The sequence below is a fragment of the Bos indicus x Bos taurus genome, chromosome 13 (genome assembly GCF_003369695.1).
Source record: "Bos indicus x Bos taurus breed Angus x Brahman F1 hybrid chromosome 13, Bos_hybrid_MaternalHap_v2.0, whole genome shotgun sequence".
Lineage (NCBI taxonomy): Eukaryota > Metazoa > Chordata > Mammalia > Artiodactyla > Bovidae > Bos > Bos indicus x Bos taurus.
In genome coordinates, this window is record NC_040088.1 from 50,253,061 (window position 1) to 50,271,834 (window position 18,774).

Genomic DNA, 18,774 nt, shown 5'->3' on the forward strand with positions numbered 1-18,774 from the left:
CTCCTTTAGTTGGTCGTTAACTAATTGAAAAAGTGAAAGTGTCAGTCGCTCAGTCGTGTCCGACTCCCTGGGACTCCATGGATCGTACCCTACCAGGCTCCTCAGTCCATGGAATTCTCCAGGCAAGAATACTGGAGTGGTTGCCATTTCCTTCTCCAGGGAATCTTACCATGTGGATTCAACCCAGGTGTACCTGCATGCCCACCCCCCCCCCCCCCCCCCCCCCGCGGCCCTCGCCTTTTTAAATCAGGTCAGTACGACCCAACCCTTTCCAATTGGCACCCAGCTTTCTCCTGCCAGGTCTACAGAGAGCTCCACCAGTTTGAGGGCCGGAGGCAGCGCCTCCTCCAACCTCTTAAGGGGTGCCCGCCCAGGCCTGCCGCACCTGGACGCATCGCGGGTGGAACTGGGACACTCCGGAGGCGTGACGTAGCGTCCATTTACGGCTGCGGATTGGTGGGCGGGGGAAGGAGGGGCGGGCCACGTCGCCGGAACTGACGCATTCCGGAACCCGCTCTCTGCAGAGCAACCTGGGCTGCGCGTTTCGAAGTTGATGCCCCCGTGGTTTTGCACATCTCTGTGCAGTTGACAGCGGATTCACTCCTCACGATTCCCCCGTCACCTCCCGCCACGTGAGTGGCATTGCCTTGTAGTGGTGTCCGTGAGCGTCGCTAAAGAAGTCCCGGGACGGGTTCGGTGGAGGTGAAGCCGCTCCAAGCTGGTCCAGCTCCAGAAGGCGTGGAAGTTCCTCCGCGTTTATTTTAACTGGGCGTGAGCCTTTCTCTTTTCTTTGGCATCGGATGGTCCTGGCACGTCGTGGGTGGTGTTCATTGCCCAGACGTTTATTGCAATTTGGACAGAGAAAAACCACCGTTTTCTGTCATTTCTCCTAGAGTAGGAGAATTCAAGCAGTAGGAAAATGTCTGTTTTCCCTAAAATATCTTTGAGACTTGAAGTTGAAAACTATCTTAAAGCGGGCTTTATGAATAAGGAGGTAGGTCAGATAAATATATTAAATGCTGTTTGCAGACATTCAAATATTTACACACTAGAGGGATAGGGAAAAAAACCCTAAAAGGCAATTAAATGTTTACAGCTGTTGTTTCTTATTACTAGCCTTTCCCAATGCATTAATATAGTATGCTGATGTCTTTCTGCAGGTATGTAATGAATCCTTCCTGAGCTAAGAGATGTATGGAGTGTATTTTTTTTTTTTTTAACATTTCAGAATGGGAAAGGAAGGAGGAGGAAAAAAGCTGCTGTGTGCTTGGAGACAGGTGTCGGGGACTGAAGGGGTTACAGGGGTGAGCAAGCAAAGATCTGTGTCCTCTGAGAATTATACGTCCTGTAGGGAAGAAACACCTGTGTTCTTACAGCACCTGCTCCGTACTCAGGTGGAAGGTATACTGTTATTCAGCGAGTGCTTGTTAAATGCCACTGATTGTGCTAGGTGGTTTGCAGACCTTTCTTGTGTGTGTGCTCAGTCGTGTCCAACTCTTTGGGACCTCATTGACTGCAGCCTACCGGTCTCCTCTGTCCAGGCAAAAATACTGAAATGGATTGCCGTTTCCTACTCCAGAGGATCTTCCCAACCCAGGGGTTGAACCCACATCTTCTGCAGCTCTTTGCGTTGGCAGGTGGATTCTTTACCGCTGAGCCACCTGGGAAACTCCACATCCTAATCTTAGCAATCTTTTTTTGGTATATATTTCATCCCCATTTTTACAGGTGAGAGAGCTGAGGATCCAAAGAGTTATGTTCCTGAATCAAATCTACATTGCTGTCATGGTCCTAATGTTGAAATCTGAAGGGAAAGAGCTTAGGTGTTAGTACAGTGGGAAAAGGAATCGATTTGGAACCCCAAGTCCCGTGGTTTGCATCTCAGTGCTTTTTTACATCTCTGAAACTTGCTTTCCTCGTTTGTGAAGTTGGAGGATATTTAACAGCACTAAATTTTCAGGGTTAAGGTATTAGTCATAAGGGTGAGCACCTGGCACTGTAGGTCCTCAACAAGTGTTCCTTCTGCGTGCTGCTGGCAGCCTTGAGCACAGAAGTCCTCAGTGAATGTTGATTGATTGCCAGGCTCGTGCTCTCTGCCTTACCATCCTGCTTGTAGGCAACTTTGTATTTTCCAAATCTTTGGTATTGTATTCAAAGTAAAGCTGCACAGATGTTAATCATTTTCAAAGATGTTGGTGAAGCCATGACTTCCAGGTTAGATTTCGATGTTTTTATTCCCAAAGATTATGTTAAAGAGCATCACAGTATGGAAAGATAAAATAGTCTCCTTTTTCCCTAAATATTTTATTTATTTGGCTGCTTTGGGTCTTAGCTGCAGCATTTGGGTCTTTAGTTGGCAGCATGTGGAATCTAGTTTCCAGACTAGGTATTGAACCCAGGCCCCCTGCATTGGGAGCTCAAACTCTTACCTATTGGACCACCAGGGAAGTCCCTGAGGAAATATCTTCTTGATTCCAAAGAACTTTAGGGAGGGTGTTAAGAGAAATAGAGGCAGTTTTCTTCCCCCAGAATTTTTGAAATGATTAACATTGTTTTATAAAAGAAGATTCAAATGTCTTTGACACACCAGTTATTTTTCAAATATACTAACAGGATTTTACAAAAAGAAAAACTATCCCTATGTAATAAGTATCGAAAATAGAGAAATATTCGGTTAAAAAAAACATAAACACTGAGAAAGTGCTAATATTTTTAGGCTAGTGGATTATTAGGCTGGCAAGTGGTTTATGAAGATTCTGTGAGGCAGGGGATAGTCAAAGATGACAAAAAATGGTGAAATACATGTCTTGCAGGCTTCAGTTAATTACAAGGAAACTTGGTCATTTGAGTCTTCATAACTCTTTATTTCTGACAGGTATCTTGCTGGTTTTTTTAGACAGTATCTGCTTGTTACTTTTAATAATAACGTGCATGTTTGCTCAGTCATGTCTTGACTTTTTGTGACTCCATGGACTGTAGCCCACCAGGCTCCTCTGTCCATGGGATTCTCCAGGCAAGAATACTGGAGTGGGTTACCATTTCCTTCTGCAGGGGATCTTCCCAACTCAGGGATCAAACCTGCATCTCCTGTGTCTATTGCATTGGGAGGCGGATTCTTTACCACTGCGCCACCTGGGAAGCCTAACATGTAGTATTACCATATAAAAAAAACTGATGTTGTGGGAGATTGTTGGGTGACAGTTTCAGGTGTTACATTTTCTTAAAATACTGTTTACTGTTTTAAAAGGTTGCTAGCCAATTCGCTCTAGGATATGAGATTAGCAGGGAACTAATTCTACAGAAGTGATGTAACAGTTAATATTTTTATAAATAAGTAGAATGAAATCCTGAATTTGTGTGAATAAATGTAGCAGATATGTTCAAAATGTTAATAATGCTTTGCGGTTGAGGTAGTGATTTTCTAATCCCTTTTCATCAGGTGTTTCAGTAGGCGTTTATTAGCATAACCCTGTGAAAAATCACCATAACCTTAGTGTTACCAACATGTAAACAGGAAATGAAATGGAGCGTGATTGTGGAATGATGTTTCATCAGTTGGAACAAATGTATATGCATATATCTTAATATTTTTAATGTGTGTTATGAAATTGAAACAGTAACTTGTTCTTTTCTTCTTTTCAGATTCTGTCCGCTTTAGGTAAACAAGAAGCAGAAAGGAGGTTTGAAATGCTGTTACATAACTTGTCTCACCCTCCGTCATTCACCACGGTCAGAGTAAATACGCATCTAGCCTCAGTACAACATGTGAAAAATCTGTTATTTGATGAGCTTCAGAAGGTTGGTGCAAATTTTTGTCATTATGTACAGAAGGAGATTTCTCCAACTTATGCCATGTTGCTCCTAACATCATGTGAACGATACACTATAACAAGTTTACAAATAAGGAAATTGAGGATCACGAATGTTGTTCGAGGTTATATGGTGCGTGCTAATGCTAGAACTTGAACATAATACTTCTGATTCTGAGTTTATTTAGTAACTGGATATGTTACTCAACCCCTCCGGGCCTCTCTTGTTTCATCATCTTCATCCTTAAAATGCTAAGAGGTCTGTTCTTTTTTTTTTTTTTTTTTTAAGAGGTCTGTTCTAACCCAAAAAGTTTGTGCTGTTGTAAGCAGCTTATAACGATCACGAGGGCAGATCATATAGCTGAAGTGAGCCCAGAGGTCAGGCGGTGCCTACTGATTGCTTGTAGAATTGTGTTTTTAATTTAATATAATAACAATGTAATTTATTGGGGTACAGTTGCTTTACAGTGTAGTGTTTGTTTCTTCATTCATTCAGCGAAATGAATCGGCCATGCATATACATATATCCCCTCTTCCTTGGGTTTCCTTCCCGTTTAGGTCATCAAAGAGCATTGGGTAGAGTTCCCTGTGCTGTACAGTAGGTTCTCATCAGTTATCTATTTTATACATCATATCAGTAATGTGTGTATGTCTATCCCAGTCTCCCAATTCCTCCCACTTTCCCCCTTGGTGTCCATACGTTTGTTCTCTACGTCTGTGTCTGTTTCTGGTTTGCAAATAGTTTCATCTGTACCATTTTTCTGGATTCCACATTTATGTGGAATTACATGGTATTTTCCTGCTTCTGACTTATTTCACTCTGTATGATAGTCTCTAGGTCCATCCACATCTCTGCAAATGATAGTTTCTTTGCTAATTAAATATAATTTAATAAAAGGAAATTAAATAGCATAAAGAATGTATTTAAAAATAAGATAATGCAGATTTTTTTGGTTCAACTAATAAAATAGTTTTCATATAATACTCATTTTCTCTAACTGACAGTGGATTGTAAAATGCATAAGAGGTCTGTTCTAACCCAAATTGTTAAAGTTTCAAATAGAAAGATAATATTTGAATTTTCTTGTTTATATTGTCTTAATTGCTTTCAAAATCTGTACATTTTGTAAGTGGAATAAGTCAGAGAAAGACAAATACTACATGATATCACTTATATGTGGAGTCCGAAAAAATACAACAAATTAGTGAATATAACAGAAAAGAAACAGAGTCACAGAACAACTAGTGGTCACCAGCGGAGGCAGGCTCTGTAGGGGTGGGGGAGGTAAGTTAGGTGTAAGATATGCTCAAGGATATACTGTATAACGCAGAGTATAATTAATATTTTACAGTAAGTGTAAGTGAAAAATAACCTTTGAAAATTATTTTTAAAAAATACCAGAAAGAAAACTCCAGAGCTGTGCATTGTGTGTTTCATACACTGTGCACTGAGATTTGCCCCCCAGGAAATGTAAGATGGAGGAGAACAAGGTGCCTGACGCGGGGTAGTTTTAGTTATTCCATTTTGCGGTTATTATTACATCCCTTCTAACAAATAACCACAGAAGGGTGTCAGCAGGCCTATTTCTACCTAAGTACCTAAATGAAAAGGAAAGAGATAAGCATAGTTAAAAGACTCCCGTTTGTATATCATAGTAGGCTGTGTTGTAAGTTTCCTCTGGATAGAACGTTGTGAAATTTTCAGAGCCTCTTCACTGGTATTGATTCTTTTTATTTTATTGAAGTGTGGTTGATTTACAGTGTTGTCTGTGCTGTGCTGCAGAGTGACTCAGTTATATATATACACGCACACATACATAATCTTTTTCACTTGCTTTTGTTACAGTTTATCACAGGATGTTGAATATAGTTCCCTGTGCTATACATTAGGACCTTGTTGTTTGATTCATTTGTTTTTTGTCTTTAATATCACCACATCAGTGAAATGTTTATCATACTGTCTTTAAGAACAGTTCTATAAACTTCAAGTAGTGAGGAGAGGACCATGATGTAAGAAAAATCAGCTATACTTTTTGTCTGTATGAGACCAGAACTTAGTATGATAATTATGTAAAACTTGGAGAAAGGTTATTCTGAATTTTAATGAGTGGTAATTTTATTGACCGTATGAGGCATACAGTGTGAACGGTTCCTCTAAGCAGCTAAGATTATTACTTTTATATAGCCATGTGTATAGATTTTCAGCTTGAATAAAGGAAGCTGTTCTGTGCAAAACTCAGGCAGATCCAGGTGGTTTTCTTTTCTCGAAAATTATTCCTAGAGCTTAGATAACCTAGGATCCCAGTCTGATAGAAAGAAAGCTCATGTGTTGTGTCTAAGACAAGGCAGATGAAATCATTCTGGGCTTTGAGTCCCTTTCTGTAAAGGTTGAGGTGAGACTGAGAAAGTGGGGCTGTGGGCAGTAAGTAAGGACCTGGTGGTTGAGTCTTGCCTCTTGCTACCAGGAAAGGGGACTCAAAGGAGGTTTTAGATCGCAGATGTTCGTTTTCCATGTCCCAAAGCTCACATGTATCCCGAAGGCATATCCTGAATGGTATATAAGCGGGTGCTTTGTCTCCAGATTTCTCTGGGTCACATATTGAAATTTCATCTTTTAAAATTTCATTTGACTAGCGAGGATTTGGAGAAGCTGGAACCTGTCTCCACTGGTGGGAAAGTCAAGTGGTCTGGCATCTTTGGAAAAGTCTGTGGTCTCTTAAAAAGCTAAATATAAACTTACTGTACAACCCAGCAATTCCACTCCTATATATATCCAAGAGAAGTGGAAACATATGTCCATGCAGAGACTTGGACATGAATATTATTAGCAGCATTGTTTGTAATAACCAAAAGGGGGAGACTGTCCACATGTTCATTGACTGGTGAATAGAAAAACAAAACGTGGTTAAGTTCACAGCATGGAACGGAACTCAGCAATGAAAGTGATGAACTAATACATGCTACCACGTGGGTGAACCTCAGAAATACCACAGTGAGTGCAAGAAGCCAGGCACAAGACCTCCTGTAGTATGTGATCCTATTTGTATGAAATGTCTAGAAAAGGCAGCTTCTAGAGAAAGAAGTAGGTTAGTGGTTGCCTGGGGTTGTGGCTTGAACAGGGATTGACTGCAGATGGGCGTGAAGAATCTGTGTGTGGTGATGGATAGGACCTAAAACTGAATTCTAGTGATGGTTGCACAATTCCGTAAATTTGCTAAAAAAAAAAAAAATCATTGAATTGTGCATTTCATATGGATATATTTTATGGTATGTAAAGTAAACCTCAATAAGGCTGTTATAAAAAGGGCACAGGGTAGAAACAAACAGAAAAAGAGGCCTGTGGTATGTTTGGTTAAAAAAGTGTGTGATATTTTTATGAAAGTTAGGCACACGTGGTTTTATGAAAGTTTTACTTCTGTATTGTTTTAATATCTGATAGAAAAGGAGAGAAGGAAAATCTTGGCCTGAGCAGGGTTGATATCTGTGTAGAATATCTCTGTAGTATGGAGAGAGTGTAGTGCTTCCGAAGCAAAACAAAAACAAATGACAAAATTCATTATCTTCTCCTTGCAGGGATCATAGTCTAGACACTGTAAGGCAGCGGTCCCCAACCTTTTTGGCACCAGGGTCTGGTTTTTCCAGTCTCCCAGTTGAAGACAGTTTTTCCGTGAACCAAGGGAGGGGATGGTTTTGGAGTGATTCAAGTGCATAACATTTATTATGCACTTTATTTCTATTATTATTTCATCAGCTCCACCTCAGATCATCCCAGAGGTTGGGCACTCCTGCTAGGGTATCAGAGAGAACAGGAGGAAGAGAGGGGAAAAAACAGAGAGGTTTGTTTGAATGAGTTCACCCTCAAGATGTCTTACTATGCTGTTGGGTATGGTTAGTTCAAAATTCCCTTTGCTCAGAGGAAGCAGAACTCAGAAGAGCTGTTGAGTTAGTAGAAAAATAGTCTGATTTCCAAAATCTGAAGAATTTTTGTTCTCTTTCCTTTCCAACTTAGAAATAGGTTGATTTTGGGTTTTCGATAGCTAGTGTATTGATACTACAGTGCAGCACAAGTATCTATTATTGTTACTGCTTTGGTGCATTATGTGAAGATGTGTGAGTCTAATCAGTGGCATACACAGCCCAGACTTGTTTTCCAGTATTTGTGTGTGGCCCTCTGATAGACACAGAGTCCTTGCTCTCCATTCCCTTCTTTTATGGGGAGTGCCCAGTTGTCTTCTGTCTGTAGCCATGGTGTGCTGGTACATACCAAACAAACCCCTTTCTAGGAAAAATAATGCTGGTTTGTAGTGTTTGCTGTTTTTTGTGGTGTAAATGCTCCCACTCTGGTCAATTTTAAGCTGCCAGCATGACTATTGACTTGGCAAGAGATGCACACAGTTGGCTCCCATGAGACTGCTGCTAAGTCGCTTCAGTCGTGTCTGACTCTGTGCGACCCTGTAGACGGCAGCCCACCAGGCTCCTCTGTCCCTGGGATTCTCCAGGCAAGAATACTGGAGTGGGTTGCCATTTTCTTCTCCATACCCATGAGATTGGGAGTTGGCTTTAGCACCTACGCTGCTGGCCCTGCACCTATTTCTAGTCTGAAGGCCAAGTATGGTGGAGGATACTGAATATATTCAGCCTTTGCCAGGAAGCATCATCAAAACTGATGTGGCAGGACTTCCCTAGTGGTCCAGTGGTTAACACTCTGCGCTTCCACTACAGGGGGCACCGGGTTCAATCCCTGGTAGGGGAACTAAAATCTCACATGCCACGGTGCAACCAAAAACAGACAGACAAGTAAACAAAAAACTGACATGGCATTCAGTGTTGATAATATATAATACACAGCATTTAAAAATCTCAGTCTTTAATGTCCTATTCATGCAACTCTATACTGGATATGTGTTTTCAAAGTAGGTCACTTAAGGTCAACATGGTTTGTGTTTACAAAGTCAAACTAAACAAAATTGAGCCTTTTTCTTGTAAAGAAGTCAAGAAACTCGAGAATCAAATTATAGAGAAAATGTTGTTTTGAAGTCTTTGATTTTTTTTTTTTTTGTAGTATCCCATGGAAAAAAATGAGAATAATCCTAAATCAAACTTTATGCTCTGTTAGGTAATGATAATGAAAAGCTCTGTAATTTGAAATTTACCCAGTGCGTTGATTGCTTTGTAATCCTCTGTGTTTATTTTCAACAGCAGTTTAATGGATTAAGTTTTCCTGTTCTTCAGCATCCAGACCTTCAGGATGTCTTACTTATTCCTGTTATTGGACCTAGGTTTGTAACTATTTCATTTTCAAATTGTATTCTTATAAATAAAAATTTGTCACAGGTTCTTTTTTTCGCTGTTTGGTGATAGTACTAAGTTTCTCTATTAGCAACTTTATTTGGATAGGAAATCACAAACTTGATAAATGTTGACTAGATTGTCTGTCATGGAGAATACTACAAAAGAACACTGGGAATGGACTCAGCTATCTTGAGAGGAATGCATATTAGTTCCATTTAGTGGTGATTGATTTTTTTTCATTCTGTAAGACATTTGTTTACTTGCATATCATAAGAGATTCCACTGCTAAATTAAAAATTTTTGGAGCTACAACAGAAATACAAAGCAACAGTGTTTCCTATTTTCATAACTGATATATTTGTAAAATTTTTTTAATTCACGATGATGTTAAATTACTGTATTCTCTGAGTAGAACAGGCTACCGTGGTAGCTCAGCTGGTGAAGAATCCTCCTGCAATGCGGTAGACCCCAGTTCCATCCCTGGGTCGAGAAGATCCCCTGGAGAAGGGATAGGCTACCTACTCCAGTATTCTTGGGCTTCCCTGGTGGCTGAGACGGTGAAGAATCGGCCTGCAATGCGGGAGACCTGGGTTTGATCCCTGGGTTGGGAAGATCCCCTGGAGAAGGGAATGGCAACCCACTCCAGTATTCTTGCCTGGAGAATCTCCATGGACATAGGAGCCTGGCGGGCTAAAGTCCATGGGGTCGCAAAGAGTTGGACACGACTGAGCAACTAAGCACAGCTAAATAGAAGAGATACTGTGTTTGGAAGGCATGTGTTTAAAAAAGGAAAAAAAAAATAATAGGCTTTTATATTATAATGGGAATTCTGTTCCCAAAGAGCATTTTAAAATCCCTAATTGTGATAAAAAAATTTTAATACCCCTAAGAGTAGTAATAAACACAAAAATGTTCATTTTGTTAAAGCTTTAAAGTATTGATAATTTAGTGTCAACAGTAGAGTAATGGTTTTTGGTTTATCCATTCAGTGGAATATTATACAGCCTTAAATGTGGGAGAATTATATGTACAAATAAATGATATTTACAATTAAATACCCAAAGCATATGCTCTGTGTAGGATAATCACATTTCTTTTGCAATTAAATATTACAGATTTATGTATGTATACTTATGCACAGAAAAAAGCCTGGAGGGTATAATATACCCAACTGTTAACAGGGATTAATTCTGAGTGCTTAACTCTGAGGAGGTTGGGAGAAACTAGGTAAGAAGAGGCTCTAATTGTAACATTTCTGGTTTATTTTATTTTATTTTTCTGTAAACACGTATTACTTTTGCAGTTAAAAATTGAGTCTGTAAACTCCTTATTGTGTATTTTTGTTAAGAGGAACATTGCATTAGTGAATGGAGGAGTCTTACTTAAGTGTGCTGAGTTTTGCTAAATTCATACAACTATATAGTCAGGACTCACTCCCATCAAAATATACACCATTTCCATCACCAGAAAATTCTCTGCATTTTGCCCCTCATACTAGGAAACCACTGTTCTGATTTCTCTCATTCCTATTTAGTTTTAAACCAACTAGTTACTATAGTTGATCAGTCACAGGTCTTCTGAGATCTGCGATTCATTTTGGAATACACTGGACGTCATTCCACAATGCCCATAGTTTTCTATAATCTATGTAACTGTATTTCATTCTTACTGGCTTCATAATAATCCTTTCATCCTATTCTTTGTAGTGAGTAAGCTACTCATTAAAACATTAGTGAACTGTGTAACACAGACGGTGAGTTACAGGAAAGCACTGAGAAATCTTTTAGGATTGTGGATTCATATACCTACCTTTGATTTCTGAAAGGAGCATGTCAGCTGTTTTTTGTCTTTTAAACTCATCACCAGTTTTATTAGGTATCTTTTGACTTTCCACTATGAAAAATGAAGAAATTCTTATAGCTGCCCTAAAACTTCCACCAACCAGTTTTTATTTACTGTTAGTTTTTTTTTTAACATTATAAAGCTTTATAACATTTTTTATTCAATTCAGGTGAATGCAGTGTTTGACTTGCAATAACAGTAGTTTATTTCTGAGTTCTTTATCTTGACTGATTGGATATTGTCATTTAGCATAGGGGTCCCCAACCTTCTGGATCTAATGCCTGCTGATCTGAGGTGGAACTGATGTAATAATAATAGAAATAAAGTGCACAATAAAAGTAATGCATTTGAATCATCCCCAAACCATCCAAACCGCCCCCCCCGCCCCGGCCCCCCGGCCATGGAAGAGTTATCTCCATGAGGCCAGTCCCTGGTGCTAAGAAGGTTGGGGACCCCTGATTTAGCAGGTCTGCAGCACCTGCTTCTCTTCTCCCAGGTATGTTTCTTGTATCCTCTACATTCTCACTTGAGAATTGCTTGTTGCCTTTATATTTATTTTAAATATTTATTTATTTATGGCTGCGTTGGGTCTTGGTTGTGTCACGCAGGCTTCTCTCTGGTTGTAGCACCTGCGTTTCAGAGTGCGTGGGTTCAGTATCTGTGATTCACAGGTCTAGTTGTCCCACATCATGTGGAATCTTAGTTTTTCGACCAGGGATTGAACCTGTGTCACCTGCATTGCAAAGTGGAATCTTAACCACTGACTGAACCACATGGGAAGTCTTTTTGTTTTTGCCTTTATATGTAAGTAAGAACTTGGTTAAGTATATGTAGTCGTTTCGGGTCACATGTTATTTCCCTTAGAACTGTGTAGACACTGCTTCCACAATCCTGTGGCCTCATGTGTTGCTGTGAAAAAAATCTGAGGCCAAAAAGTATTTTCCCTTTTGCAACAAAGTCTTGATCTTTCACTTGGAGATCTATGAGACTCTTAGGCATTGGACTGTAGAAACTTGGCTGGGATATCCCTTGGTTTTGGTTATTCTCTTAATTTTGATTGAAACACAGTGGGATTTTTCAATGATAAGTCTTCTGGTAGTTCTTTGAAGATTTTTCCATTACATACCTTTGCCTTCTGTGTTAGGAGGACACTAATACTCTGTATGTTGGATTTCCAGTGGGAATGTTCCCTGTGTTGGGCTCTCCTAGACAGCCCAGGGTCAGTAATGAGCTGGAAGGACTCCCCAGAACTCAGCATCTAGTCAAGGATTTATTGGCAAGGATTTATTGCATGAAAGGGGTACAAAAACCATGTCAGCAAAGGGAAGGGCATATGGGGGTAGAGTCAGGAGGAAACCAGGCATGAGCTTCCAAAAAGTTGCTCCCCATGGAGTTAACCAGGATGGGCTTCATTCTTTCAGCAGTCAGTTTTGACGTGAGTAAAACTGTCTGTGAGGGCAGCCCATTAGAGCCTCATCACCCAAGGTTTCAGTTGGCAGGCCCCCTCTGCCTGGCATGTGCCAAATTCCAGACTCCCAAAAGGAAAGCAGGTGTTCTGAATGACCACACTGCTTGTACAAACAGTAGCTGACTGTTACTAGAGCTGGTTTTATATCAGTGCTGGGAACTGTTTCCCAGTCAAGTTTTCAGATGCCAGCCAAGGGCCACCTTCTAAGCAGGCTTCTTTCAGAATAGCTGTCTCAAGTCTGTTATGTTAGCTCTTTAATTTCAGGAGATTGACCATCCTTTACTTGCTGAGCTAAGCTAGTTCACTTTTCTTCTTTTTTATCTTGTTGTTGTTCTCTCTTTTTAAAGGTTCTTTTTAGTTTCTTTGAGGGCTTCCCTGGTGACTCAGATGGTAAAGAATGTGCCTGCAATGCAGGAGACCTGGGTTTGATCCCTGGGTTGGGAAGATCCCCTGGAGAAGGGAATGGCAACCCACTCCAGTATTCTTGCCTGGAGAATCCCATGGACTGAGAAGCCTGGCGGGCTATAGTCCACAGGGTCGCGAAGAATCAGACATGATTGAGCAACTAACACACACACCCATTTTCTTTGAAACTATAGAGAGGTTATTTGAGATTTTGCTCTTTTTTGGTCTGTACAGTTTGTTTTGCCTTTGGTTTATTATAGCTTTGTTTAATGCTACACACATCCCTTGGTGTTCATGGGCGATTGGACCCCCTTCCCCCCAACAAATACCAATATCCACAGTTGCTCACGTCTTTTATGTAAAATGGTATAGTATTTGCGTATAACTCATGCACATCCTTAGCATACTTTAGATAATTTCTAGATTACTTGCAATACCTAATACTATGTGAACAGCAAATTCAAGTTTTGCCTTCTGGAACTTTCTGGAATTAAATTTTTTTTTTCCTGTCGGTGGCTAGTTGAATCCACAGATGCAGAAGCTGAGGGAGGGCCATCTGTACCTATGCATCTGTCCCAGGTTGAATGAATACTCGAATGAAAACATTTACATAGAGTCACCTGGTCTGCACTTTGGGTCAAGTGTGTAACCGGATAACTCATCAGATGTGTTTTTTGAAAACACTTTCACCACATCTTTTCTAGTGGCTTATCTCTAGTTCTGGTGAGCTGAGCTGATGAAGGCTTTGCTGTGAGGGGCGGGGGGTGGGTGGGGCGTCTAGCTCATAGCTGTCTCGTTGGGGGCTTTAACTTTTGGTTATGCTTAGTGAACTCAGGGGAGGAGTCACAGCATTGATGGCACTTTGCTGTTCTTCCCTTCACTACTTCAGGAGAGTTTATCCAGGTTTGTTAGAGAAAACTTGTCCGCTTGTGCCGCTTCTGCCAGTCCACTTCCTCTTTCGGCTTTATCCATAGGGAATGGGACTGACGTGACATACCCAGACCTTGCTTTTTTCTGCCTGACCTTTGGTCCTGTTTCTGAGTAATGAATAATTGTTTGGGTATCCAAGAGCCTTTCCTTTTCAGAAACAGTCATACCCTATTGAGGAATTGGATTTGATCCAGATTTCATTGTGTCAGCTAATTACTCTTCACTTGCATCTTAGCTGCTGCTTAGATTTCTTGCAAATGGAATTTTCTTTCAAATTTTTCTTCCCCCATTTTTGTGAGCTTTAGAAAAAGAAATATATGTGTACTTTTACTTGTTGACAAATTTTTTTTTACTAGAAGCTCAACATTTCACAGAGATTTAGGATATCAAAATGTAGGTTAAACTATTTAAAGAGAGAGAACAATTCAAAAAGTAAATCTCACCATAAAATTCAGGTTCCTTCATTTTATTTAACATGATATTTAATTTACTGAGCAAATATGTGTATATATAAAATAATTTTTTTAAGTTTTTAAATTTATTTCAGTATTGCTTCTGTTTTTTTTATGTTTTGATATTTCAGCCCCAAGGCATGTGGGATCTTAGCTTTCCAACCAGGGATCAGACTTGCATCCCCTGCATTGGAAGGCGAAGTCCTAAGGACTGGACTGCCAGGAAAGTCTTGATCAAATATATTTTAATGTTAGGAAGGTTTTACCAATGGTAATTAGATTGAAGTAAGGTGGTACTGCTGAAGTTGATGGTATCAATGTCAACTATATTGAAAAACTTAAAAGAGAGAATTGAATGCCAGTCTTCTCTTGATCCAAAGTATTTTTCATTTTTTTAATTGAAATATAGTTGACTTATGGTGGGATGTTAGTTTCAGGTATATAGCAGAGTGCTTCAGTTATATATTCCTTTTCAGATTCTTTTCCCTTAAAGGTTTTTACAAAATATTTGGTTTAGTTCCCTGCGCTATACAATAGGTCCTTGTTGATTATTTATATTATATATATTAGTGTGTCTGTGTTAATCCCAAACTCCTAATTTATCCCCCCATATAAGAGTATCTTTTTAAAATGTTTACTGTTGTATAGTTGATTTACAATGTTGTGTTAGTTTCTGCTGTACTGGAAAGTGAATCAGTTATACATACACATATATTCACTCTTTTTTTAGATTTTTTTCCCATTTCAGTCGTTACACAGTATTGGGTAGAGTTCCCTGTGCTACAGAGTAGGTCCTTATTATTAATAGTTATCTCTCTAACTTATAATAGTGTGTATATGACGGTCCCACTCTCCTGATTTATCCCTCTCTTGCAGTAGCCATAAGTTTGTTTTCTGCACGCATACAAGAGTATTTTATTTTATTTTATTTTTAATTTTATTTTATTTTTAAACTTTACATAACTGTATTAGTTTTGCCAAATATCAAAATGAATCCACCACAGGTATACATGTGTTCCCCATCCTGAACCCTCCTTCCTCCCCATACCATCCCTCTGGGTCATCCCAGTGCTCTAGCCTCAAGCATCCAGTATCGTGCATCGAACCTGGACTGGCATCTCGTTTCATACATGATATTTTACATGTTTCAATGCCATTCTCCCAAATCTTCCCACCCTCTCCCTCTCCCACAGAGTCCATAAGACTGTTCTATACATCAGTGTCTCTTTTGCTGTCTCGTACACCGGGTTATTGTTACCGTCTTTCTAAATTCCATATATATGCGTTAGTATACTGTAATGGTGTTTTTCCTTCTGGCTTACTTCACTCTGTATAATAGGCTCCAGTTTCATCCACCTCATTAGAACGGATTCAAATGTATTCTTTTTAATGGCTGAGTAATACTCCATTGTGTATATGTACCACAGCTTTCTTATCCATTCATCTGCTGATGGACATCTAGGTTGCTTCGATGTCCTGGCTATTATAAACAGTGCTGCGATGAACATTGGGGTACATGTGTCTCTTTCCCTTCTGGTTTCCTCAGTGTGTATGCCCAGCAGTGGGATTGCTGGATCATAAGGGAGAAAATAATAGCAAATGAAGCAACTGACAAACAACTAATCTCAAAAATATACCAGCAACTCCTACAGCTCAACTCCAGAAAAATAAATGACCCAATCAAAAAATGGGCCAAAGAACTAAATAGACATTTCTCCAAAGAAGACATACAGATGGCTAACAAACACATGAAAAGATGCTCAACATCACTCATTATCAGAGAAATGCAAATCAAAACCACTATGAGGTACCATTTCACACCAGTCAGAATGGCTGCGATCCAAAAGTCTACAAGCAATAAATGCTGGAGAGGGTGTGGAGAAAAGGGAACCCTCTTACACTGTTGGTGGGAATGCAAACTAGTACAGCCACTATGGAGAACAGTGTGGAGATTCCTTAAAAAACTGGAAACGAGTGTTTTAAACACCGTACCCCAACCATTTTTTAAAGACTGCATTTAAATCAGTGGAATTTTTTAGGCCAATATTCAATTTGTAATTTTTAAGAATCTCTTTATATTGTCTGTTGGTATTCTTTCCTTTTAGATAAAAATCTATTTCTAGCAGGTCAGAAAATTAAATTTCCCTAAAATTGAGTGTATAATTCAGTAGCAGAAATATCTTGAGATACAAATGAGGTTGAGTTTGCCTTTCTCTTCCAGCCGTTCCATTTCCGTTTCTCATAGTTGCCTTGCTACTAGCGTTAGCACTTTGGTTTTCAGTTACTGTTTGTATGTATGAAATAATAGGGTGAATACAATGGAATATTCACGTAATTGCTCAAAGACTGCTGGTTCAAGTGGTTGACATGCAAATGAGATATCATGATCGTGTGATATCTCAAAATTATATTCTGCAAATGAGATACCAGATTCAGTTCAGTTCAGCCGCTCAGTCATGTCCGACTCTTTGTGACTGCATGAACTGCAGCATGCCAGGCCTCCCTATCTATCACCAACTCCCAGAGTTCACCCAACCATGTCCATCGAGTCAGTGATGCTATCCAACAATCTCATCCTCTGTCATCCCCTTCTCCTCCTGCCCTCAATCCTTCCCAGCATCAAAGTCTTTTCAAATGAGTCGGCTCTTCGCATCAGGTGGCCAAAGTAGTGGGGTTTCTGCTTCAACATCAGTCCTTCCAATGAACACCTGGGACTGATCTTTAGGATGGACTGGTTGGATCTCCTTGCAGTCTAAGGGACTCTTGAGAGTCTTCTCCAGCACCACAGTTCAAAAGCATGAATACTTCGGCACTGAGCTTTCCTGACAGTCCAACTCACATCCATACACGACCACTGGAAAAACCATAGCCTTGACTAGATGGACCTCTATTGACAAAGTAATGTCTCTGCTTTTTAATATGCTGTATAGGTAGGTCATAACTTTCCTTCCAAGGAGTAAGCGTCTTTTAATTTCATGGCTGCAATCACCATCTGCAGTGATTTTGGAGCCCAGAAAAATAAAGTCTGACACTGTTTCCACTGTTTCCCCATCTATTGCCCATGAAGTGATGGGACCGCATGCCATGATCTTCGTTTTCTGAATGTTGAGCTTTAAGCCAACTTTTTCACTCTCCTCTTTCACTTTCATCAAGAGGCTCTTCAGTTCTTCACTTTCTGCCATAAGGGTAGTGTCATCTGCATGTCTGAGGTTATTGATATTTCTCCCAGCAATCTTGATTCCAGCTTGTGCTTCCTCCAGCCCGTCGTTTCTCATGATGTACTCTGTTAAATAAATTAAATAAGCAGGGTGACAATATACAGCCTTGACGTACTCCTTTTCCTATTTGGAATCATTCTGTTGTTCCCTGTCCAGTTCTAACTGCTTCCTGACCTGCATACAGGTTTCTCAAGAGGCAGGTCAGGTGGTCTGGTATTCCCATCTCTTTCAGAATTTTCCACAGTTGATCGTGATCCACACAGTCAAAGGCTTTGGCATAGTCAATAAAGCAGAAACAGGTATTTTTCTGGAACTCTCTTGCTTTTTCGATGATCCAGCGGATGTTGGCAGTTTGATCTCTGGTTCCTCTGCCTTTTGTAAAACCAGCTTGAACATCTGCAAGTTCATGATTCACATATTGCTGAAGCCTGGCTTGGAGAATTTTGAACGTTACTTTACTAGCATGTGAGATGAGTGCAATTGTGAAGTATGAGCATTCTTTGGCATTGCCTTTCTTTGGGATTGGAATGAAAACTGACCTTTTCCAGTCTTGTAACCACTGCTGAGTTTTCCAAATATGCTGGAATATTGAGTACAGCACTTTCACAGCATCATCTTTCAGGATTTGAAATATCTCAACTGGTATTCATCACCTCCACTAGCTTTGTTCGTAGTGATGCTTTCTAAGGCCCACTTGACTTCACATTCCAGGATGTTTGGCTCTGCTGCTGCTGCTAAGTCGCTTTAGTTGTGTCCGACTCTGTTCGACCCCATAGACGGCAGCCCACCAGGCTCCCTCGTCCCTGGGATTCTCCAGGCAAGAACACTGGAGTGGGTTGCCATTTCCTTCTCCAGTGCATGAAAGTGAAAAGTGAAAGTGAAGTTGCTCAGTCGTGTCCGACTCTTCGTGACCCCGTGTACTGCAGCCCACCAGGCTCCTCCGTCCATGGGATTTTCCAGGCAAGAGTACTGGAGTGGGGTGCCATTACCTTCTCCGTGTCTGGCTCTAGGCGAGTGATTACACCTTCATGATTATCTTGGTTGTGAAGATCTTTTTTATACAGTTCTTCTGTGTATTCTTGCCACCTCTTCTCAATATCTTCTGCTTCTGTTAGGTCCATACCATTTCTGTCCTTTATCGAGCCCATCTTTGCATGAAATGTTCCCTTGGTATCTCTCATTTTCTTGAAGCAATCTCTAGTCTTTCCCATTCTGTTGTTTTCCTCTATGTCTTTGCATTGATCGCTGAGGAAGGCTTTCTTATCTCTCCTTGCTATTCTTTGGAACTCTGCATTCAAATGGGTATAGCTTTCCTTTTCTCCTTTGCTTTTCGCTTCCCTTCTTTTCACAGCTATTTG

At 40.2% G+C, this 18,774-nt stretch overlaps 1 protein-coding gene across 4 annotated transcripts in view; it reads left to right on the plus strand.

The window, feature by feature from the left end:
• Nucleotides 1-491: 491 nt before the first annotated feature.
• Nucleotides 492-18,774, plus strand: part of NSUN6 (NOP2/Sun RNA methyltransferase family member 6) — an 87,912-nt gene continuing 69,629 nt past the window's right edge. The window contains exons 1-3 of one of the 4 annotated variants that reach the window (XM_027559822.1): nt 492-994; nt 3,643-3,798; nt 9,009-9,088. In XM_027559822.1, coding sequence (XP_027415623.1) covers nt 920-994; nt 3,643-3,798; nt 9,009-9,088 — 311 coding nt within the window. In that variant the 5' untranslated portion in view covers nt 492-919. The remainder of the gene's footprint in view (nt 995-3,642; nt 3,799-9,008; nt 9,089-18,774) is intronic. The other 3 variants (XM_027559823.1, XR_003514167.1, XM_027559824.1) reach the window with 3 other exon arrangements.